At 47.6% G+C, this 8,280-nt stretch overlaps 1 protein-coding gene across 1 annotated transcript; it reads right to left on the bottom strand.

Annotated features, from left to right (window-relative positions):
* Nucleotides 1-447: 447 nt before the first annotated feature.
* Nucleotides 448-7,966, bottom strand: LOC310701770 (TNF receptor-associated factor 2-like). Its single transcript, XM_083493120.1, has 5 exons — nucleotides 7,637-7,966; nucleotides 5,181-5,235; nucleotides 3,404-3,502; nucleotides 2,107-2,223; nucleotides 448-1,966 (listed from the first exon to the last, which is right to left on the bottom strand). The coding sequence occupies exons 1-5, from the start codon at nucleotides 7,783-7,785 to the stop codon at nucleotides 1,292-1,294; spliced, it is 1,095 nt and encodes a 364-aa protein (XP_083349246.1). The 5' UTR covers nucleotides 7,786-7,966; the 3' UTR covers nucleotides 448-1,291.
* Between the last annotated feature and the right edge of the window lie 314 nt (nucleotides 7,967-8,280).

Below are 8,280 nucleotides of genomic sequence, written 5' to 3' on the forward strand. Positions count from 1 at the left end.
GCAGCGCACGGAAATGCAGTTTACCTTCCCGCCGGAGTGGTACCTATTTATCTACTTGCACTTTGACGTGCTTTTGAACTGCTAGGTTGGCAGGAGCAGGAACCGGGCAACGGGAGCTCACCCCGTCACGGTGATTCGAACCACCGACCTTCTGATCGGCAAGTCCTAGGCTCTGTGGTTTAACCCACAGCACCACCCGCGTCCCTTAAAGAGCTTTCCTATTGAATGTACATCCCACCTTTTTCTCCACGGAGTATATGGTTCACGTTGTAGTTAATCCCTACAATTTCTGGGTTTGTAAGTTGTTTTCAAACTGTTTTTAATGTTGTTGTGTCCCACCCTGTGACGGTAAGTGAAGGTTGGGAAAATTATTATTATTTACTCTTATTACCTCACTAGGCATATTTCCCCCCACCCGCTCAACAAACCAGCATAAGCAGCCATCCGTTGAATAAATAATGTTTACTATTTCAATTTCCATAATAAATACCAACATTCTCATCAATAAATAAGTAAGCGAGGTAGGAAAAAAACCTGTCATGGTATTGCAAATTCCCCTTGTCTTTATAAAGTGCAGTAGAACTGATTAACAATAAATACAAATATATAATATTTCAAAACATCACTTTCAACTGTAGCCTGCTGAGCTGCAGCAGGAAAACACAAACATACGCAGCAAACTCCACAGCGGTAACAAATTCTAAATTTGCAGCTCCCCAATCACTCGCAAACTGCAGAGTGGGATCTCATTGAGATGAGGCATCGAAAGAAAATCTTCAGGCCTTCTGCGTCTTTTCCAGTGAATTGCATTTTTAAAAGTTTCGAAGCAGCCGAGTATGAAAACTCCAATTCTGCAACTTGAATAAATTACGCAATCGATGGTACCCAGTGGTCAGTGTTTGCGTTACAGTATACCACACTCAAGGCCTCTGAAAGGCCAATCCAGACACGTCACCATTTTCCATACATTTATCAGCAACTCTTAAGAAGTAGGGGGGAAATCACAAAGCCTAAAAAATTCCACCTGAGTTTGGATGAGGGATGGATATTGCACGATCCACAGCACTATTATGTGAAGATTTAGGTTTCCTAGAGAGGTAGTTCACCGCCCATTTCAGAATGGGAATTGTAGCGGACACAATTGGTGTGGAGAAAAAGGCAGGGATTTGATGACAAGAGGTGGAGATCTTCAAAAATAGTTAAAAGGCCTTTGGGAGAAGGGAAAAACCACAACAGTGTGACTGAGAGAACAGAGAATAACCCTGTTCTCTTGCCCCAGTGTCTCCCGCCCTCAGATTTCCATCCCTGCATTATCCACCACTACTTTGAGGTACAGCGTGTCGTCTTTGAGGTAACCAGGAACCTCAAGATGGCTGACGAAGAGGGGACTCCCGCTGGCCACGTTGAGCCTCTGCCGCGGCTGGTGGAAGGAGACGCTGTGGGGATCCGGGAGGAAGGTATCCATCACGGGGGACTTCCTCCGCGTGGGGTCCAAAAGAGAGAAGGTGACCTTCTGCTGGAAAGGCCAGGGCAGGACGTCGTCGTAGGGCCCCTTGGCCAAGGCGAGGAAAAGCGAGACGTGGCCCCCCTGGCCAATGCCATCTCCGTCGGGGTAGAGCCGGACGCAGAGATGGTACCCGAACGGATGAGTGGCAAAGGCCGGGGAGTAGATGGAACGCTTCTTCCCGGCTTTGGCATCCTTCTGGAGTTTGGAGAAGTTCTCCACCTTCCACACCAAGGTCCCGTCGGTGCTGGCCAGCTCCGGCGACGCTGGTTCTCCAGACGTTTTTGGCACGGCGCACACTTCCTGAGAGGCCCTCATGAGCTTCTCGTAGTGGGAGCAGCAGCGCTGGAGGGACTTCACCGCAGCCGCCTGGCTGTTCAGCTGTCGGCGCAGAGACACCACTGTCAGCTCCAAAGCCTCCACCCGCATCTGGACGGCTTCCACGTTCATGGAAGGACCACCCTAGGGAGAGAGAGAGAGAGGAGAGAGTTTACAGAGGTTCCCACCAGGGCATATTGCTCCATTTCTGGGCGCAGGCCCACAACGGGCCCTGAGCTTGGTTTATATACCCTCACAATGCAGGTTCTCTTGAGGTGACTTACCATGACTGTGCTATTGACACTCCAGCAGGGTTCTATCTCTTCAACATTTTGATCTCCAAGGGCCAGGGGAGCCTTCTTTGGGGTTCCGGGCTGGGCCACAGGGGGGCAAGCGTGCTCCTAAAGCAAAAGAACAAGGCCAGAAAAATGAGCAAAGGTTGTTTGCTGCCGACTGCAGGATCCTAGATTACCTCATGTTCTGAAGCCTTCAAAGGGCATATCTATACGCTACAAAACATCCTGGCTTTGTATCGCATTCTATTGTTGGGAACAGCATTTTTATGAGGGTGGTAAGACATGCCTTTTAGAAATTCCTAACTCTGCTTTATTGTCATTGTCTTATGGATACAAATTATTGTTGTTGTTTTTCATTTCTTCAGTTTGCAGCCTATTGTTTTACTGGCGTGCCAATTGAACTGATCTTTGGTTTGGACTGTCCTCTGAATGGGGCTATGAAATAATAATAAATAAATAAATAAATAAATAAATAAATAAATAACATCCCATGCTTTTTCCCAAAGGAGTCCAGGAATGTCAAACGCACAAGTGATAAAACTATCAAAATATCTAAACATCATGAGCCATGCTATAAGTGAACCTCAAAACGAATGCAGTAACGATTCTACAAATTATTGGTTTGTTTTTTTTTCATTTATTCAGTTTGCAGCCTATTGTTTTACTGGAGTCCCAAGTGAACTGATCATAATTATTCTTTTTTAAAAATAAGTAATTTTTTTAAAATTAATTTTCAATTACAAAAACCAATCAAAATTATTCTTATCACCTCCCTCTAAAAGCAAACTTAGGTGGCGAGTGCTGCTGACAGAAATGGACTCAGAATGGCCCCATTCTGTGGGAGAACCCTGAGGTTTTACAAAATAAATAAATATGGAAGTACTGAATGTGCTCAGTTGCCACAGAATTATTTGTTTCCTTGTTTTTGTTAAATCTGTATACTGCCCTTAATCTGCAGCTCTCAAGGCCGTTCACAACATAAAAGAACAGCAAGTTGCAAAAGAAAAAAATGGAACACTGGAGCAACTGGCTGGCTAGAACCCTGAACAGGTTCGCAGGAGGAAGAGTCAGATCAATAATATTAGCACAGCTCAACTATGGACTTCTTTCTCTTTTTCCTCCAGTCACAGTTTCTTCCAACTGTTTTGCATGTGTTTTGTCAAATGCCTGAAATTGCCACAAGAGGGCACTCTAAGAGCTTTGTGCTCCCGTTTCATCCCTGGTCTTGTGCACTGCGTATTGTCAGGGAGAGGGGAGCGATTCTCTTCATTTAAAACCACTGTACCTGGTACGATTTCAGGGTCCCCGTCCAAGCGCAGTCAAAATTCGGGCAGGCAACTTGTGTGGCTAGAGCGTCGTTCTCTGCCGCTTTGTCAGTGTGGAACTGGAGAGAGAGAGAAAAGAAGGAGTCAATATGTTGGCCGCCAATTCTGACCCGTCACGGTTACCTCTACCAATACACTACAGTCCTAAAAAAGGTAAAGGGACCCCTGGCCATTAGGTCCAATCGTGGCCGACTCTGGGGTTGCGGTGCTCATCTCGCTTTATTGGCCGAGGGAGCCGGTGTACAGCTTCCGGGTCATGTGGCCAGCATGACTAAGCCGCTTCTGGCGAACCAGAGCAGCGCACGGAAACGCCGTTTACCTTCCCTGCCGGAGCGGTACCTATTTATCTACTTGTACTTTGACGTGCTTTCGAACTGCTAGGTTGGCAGGAGCAGGGACCGAGCAACAAGAGCTCACCCTGTCGTGGGGATTCGAACCACCGCCCTTCTGATTGGTAAGTCCTAGGCTCTGTGGTTTAACCCACAGCACCACCCAAGTCATACCTCACTACATTCATACCTTGGGTTAAATATGCTTCAGGTTGAGCGTTTTCAGGTTACGCTCCACAGCGACCCGGAAGTAACGGAATGTGTTACTTCTGGGTTTCGCTGCTCAGTTGCCAAAGAATTATTTGGTTCCTTGTTTTTATTAAATCTGTATACTGCCCTTAATCTACTTCTGGGTTTCTCTGCTCGCGCATGCGCAGACGCTCAAAACGCTCAAAACGTCACATGCATGCGCAGAAGCGGCGAATCGCGGCCCGCGCAGACCAGAGTTGCATTCACTTCAGGATGCAAACGGGGCTCTGGAACGGATCCTGTTAACATCCAGAGGTACCACTGTCCACATTACCTCTAACCATCCTTTGCTGACCAGGTGCCAGACTGATGTTTCAAACTACAACTCCCATCAGCCCCTGCAGACCGGGTGGGCACCAGGTTGGCAAAGTCTGCCTTAAACGCATCGCCCTCAAATTATGGCAAAGTGCACGGTCAGTGCTGAAAAGCAGGCACCGCAAATAGTGATTCCCACTTCCCTCTCTAGGGCGACAGTTGTGAACTCTTTTGAACCCAGGATTCACCCTTAACTCCAAAGGGACGACAGGTGTTTTTTCCCTGTTTTTCTGTTTCTGTTTTGCTGTCTATGTCTCTCTCGTACCATGTTCCTAGTAGACAGGAGGGCGAGATTTCTGGCCTTCATAGCCATACAGAAAATGAGAAAATGCTGAAAGGTTGTTAAGCAGCAGCGAAGGGAGTGCAACAGATTCTTTAAATAAACCCTCTCAGCCTTTCTACTTATGGAGCTCTTCTGAATTTCATCACACACCTCTCTCTCATTTCCCCCCTTTCTATATCTTGTGTTTCTCTTTAGTTCCTGTTTTTAAAAGAGGATGGCAACACAGGTGGGACCCATGCTAGGGGATGAGGCTGATCGCAGGACAGCGCCAGGTAACATCCATACCTGAACCATGCCTTGGCTCTTAGAGGGAATTTAGTGAGAGGGAATTTAGTGACCATTCATTTATGGGTTTCTTGCTATTTGGGACTGAGACTGACTGGTCTTATTATCATTTTCTTCTTGTTAAATTTGTTCGTTGCTTTCCGCAAAAGAGAGTCCAAAAGTGATTGACTGGGATTTGCCAAGATGGCAACAACAACAACATATCGCTTTAAGAACCAAAAGCCCAGGAAAACCCAAATGCTTCTTGTTCCAGAACATCATGTTACTACAACTCACCTGTTTGGGGCTCAGCCCCTTCTTACAAGTCCGGCAGGCCACCCTGTCTGTGTCCCTGTGGAAAGAAAGAGGACAGAAAATTGAGCAGGATGAACCCTGAGAAACAGAAAGGGGGCGTAACCCACAATAAGGTTTTGTCGTAATAAATTTTCTATTCTTTAAAGGCACCACAAGCCTCTTTTCCTGCAAGGCACTACTAACATGGGCTTCCCCCTCTGAAAACTACATTTTGAATCTCTTTCTCTCTGTCTTTCATACACACCCTCCAAATTTTATTGATTAAATATACATCCCACCCTTCCTGCCAGGGAATAGGGTATAGGGCAGTATATAAATTCAGTAAATAATAATAATTTATAATAATAATAATAATAATAATAATAATAATAATAATAATAATAAATAAATAAATAAATAAAACTTAAAAAACTAAAAATAAAACTGAAAATAAAAGAAACACATATTTGATGCATTTGAAACATAGCTACTTCCATCTTCTCTTCCTTGTGTCCTCTGCTAACTTATTCTTCCTCCCCACATATGCGAAGCAGCCGTTCATCATCGAGATTAATGCCATCCATTGGTTAAGTCATTAGTATTGTGGATACCGTGCATTATACTCATTTGTCACAATTATATACTGCACTTGTCCACGAAGCTCAGGGCAGCGTGCATAATGGTTCTCTATCTGGGCCCCTCTTTTATACCCGCAACAATTATGTGAGATAGTTACGGCTGAACTGAGTGGCTCAAGATCACCAAGGGAGCACAGGGCCGTCTTAAGCATATCCGGCGCCTTTGGGGAACAGTTTTCCAGGAGATGAAGTGGGGTGCATAAAGAGAGAGGGCTCAGAAACTCTTGTGGATACTGAAGAGTGGAATCGGCTCCCCAAGACGCTTTAGCGCTGCTCAGATTTACAAAAGCTGCAAGCCATCACCTGCCACCAGCATAATTCAAGAGCCACAGGCCCCCTAGACTACCATGCGTCAACATCTTGCTTACGCACAAGCACAGCTGAATCAGAATATGACAACAACAACAACATTTGAGGTGCTCGAGGAATAAACACAGCTGTGCCAATATGGCTTGGCATCTATCCCCACTCCCTGAGAAAACAGAAAAGCAAACTGAAATATTGCAAACTGGAGAGAAACCTGACTCTCACACCCTATTAAAAGAAACAAAGTGAGTCTTCTGTTTAAATTACGTTTCTAGAACGCATCACAAATCTGTCGTTGCCCATTGAAACTGGCCCCCGACCAATTAACGGGTCGCAGCCTAAAAACACTAAGTCCAATAAAAGTGGGTGCTTCGTTCCCAGGAAATACAAAACACAAGCCAGGATCAGGCCAAGGGTCCATTGCCTTTGATTTCCCAGAGCGGCCCATCAGACGCTTCAGAGACCCACACAAAAAGGGGCAGGAAGGCAGCAGCCCCCTCCCACTGGTGCTCCCCCACAGCTGGTATTGGGGCAGTTTCTATATGCCCATCATAACCAGAAGGTAGGCAAGAAGATAGGAGACTGATTTATCCAGCTAACCCTATAAGATGAAGGAAGCTGATCTGGCTTGCCAATTAAATGCCAATGACTGTAGTTATAGCTCAGTCAGTAGAGCGTGAGACTCTTAATCTCAGGGTCAAAGGTTTGAGCCCCACGTTGTGGAAGAGATCTCTGCCTTACTACAGGATGGACTAGATCAGGCTTCCTCAACCTCGGCCCTCCAGATGTTTTTGGCCTACAACTCCCATGATCCCTAGCTAGCAGGACCAGTGGTCAGGGATAATGGGAATTGTAGTTTCAAAACATCTGGAGGGCTGAGGTTGAGGAAGCCTGGATTAGATGATGCCCCTCAGGGTCCCTTCCAACTCCACGATTCTGTTATTCTAAGCCCTGCAAATCCTGGAAAGGTGACCCTAACATCTGAGAATCTTCCAGCTATGATTAAACATAAAGGTAAAGGGACCCCCGACCATTAGGTCCAGTCGTGACCGACGCTGTGGCTGCGGTGCTCATCTCGCTTTATTGGCCGAGGAAGCCGGCATACAGCTTCCGGGTCATGTGGCCAGCATGACTAAGCCGCTTCTGGCGAACCAGAGCAGTGCATGGAAATGCCGTTTACCTTCCCGCCTATTGATCTACTTGCACTTTGATGTGCTTTTGAACTGCTAGGTTGGCAGGAGCAGGGACCGAGCAACGGGAGCTCACCCCGCCGCGGGGATTCGAACCGCCGACCTTCTGATCGCAAAGTCCTAGGCTCTGTGGTTTAACCCATAGCGCCACCCGCGTCCCTCCAGCTACGATTAGGGGACTCCAACTCCCATGAGCATGACAGATGATCACGGATGATGGGACCTGTAGTCTAGCAACATCATGGAGAGGGGGAATCGCGAATCATGGGAATCGCCTTTAAACAGCCCGGGAGCACTTTTTTTTTTTTTTTTTTTTGCCACTGACCTGAACAGCCTCTTCACGCATCCCCTGCAGTAGCGGTGCCCACACTCGGCTTGCTGTGGGTTGCAGAGGAGGAACCCGCACGCCTGGCAGAGCAACCCGGCGTTGCCCATCAGATCCACGGGCATCACGGAGCCCCGCTGCTTTCCCATCCTTGCCAAAGTGCCTTCGCTCTACCTTCAGTCCCGAGAGAGAGAAAATAAGATCCACACGAAAAGCGACCAGGAGAGGAAAGGGGAAAAAATGAGTCTGGCAGGCAGCAGCCGGCGCGAGGCTTTTATGGGACGGGACGGGCGTGAGTCAGAGAAGGGCGCGCGAGGGAATCCCGCCGCTGAGTCATCAGAGATTCTCCCCGAACGTGCCAGCTGCGGGTCAACGGGGTGACGCAGTTCTGTGCGCGCGCGCGCGCGCGCCACCAGGAGAGCCGGGCCCCGGCGGGCTCGGCGCGGGAAATGCCTCTGAGGAGAGTTGAGGCTGAGGGGAGGGAAAGCGCGGAAAGGGATTGCGAAAACGCAAGGGGCTGGGGAGAGAGGGAAAAGGCACACTGGGCCGGCGTGAGGAGAAATTGCGCAGGGGAAGACTGTTGTTGTTATTATTATAATTTGTTACGGGAAGGGACAGCGCTTTGGAAAAAGAAAGGAAAACCG

The sequence above is a fragment of the Podarcis liolepis genome (genome assembly GCF_965112155.1).
Source record: "Podarcis liolepis genome assembly, chromosome: 2".
Classification (NCBI taxonomy): domain Eukaryota; kingdom Metazoa; phylum Chordata; class Lepidosauria; order Squamata; family Lacertidae; genus Podarcis; species Podarcis liolepis.

What these genes read in the sequence shown, in the direction of transcription:
- LOC310701770 (XM_083493120.1), bottom strand. Translation starts at nt 7,785, where the DNA reads ATGGGAAAGCAGCGGGGCTCCGTGATGCCCGTGGATCTGATGGGCAAC. An exon ending in AGGGGCTGAGCCCCAAACAG is followed by an intron (nt 3,503 to 5,180) that starts GTGAGTTGTAGT and finishes CTCTCTCTCCAG; the next exon opens with TTCCACACTGACAAAGCGGC. An exon ending in GGACCCTGAAATCGTACCAG is followed by an intron (nt 2,224 to 3,403) that starts GTACAGTGGTTT and finishes CTTTTGCTTTAG; the next exon opens with GAGCACGCTTGCCCCCCTGT.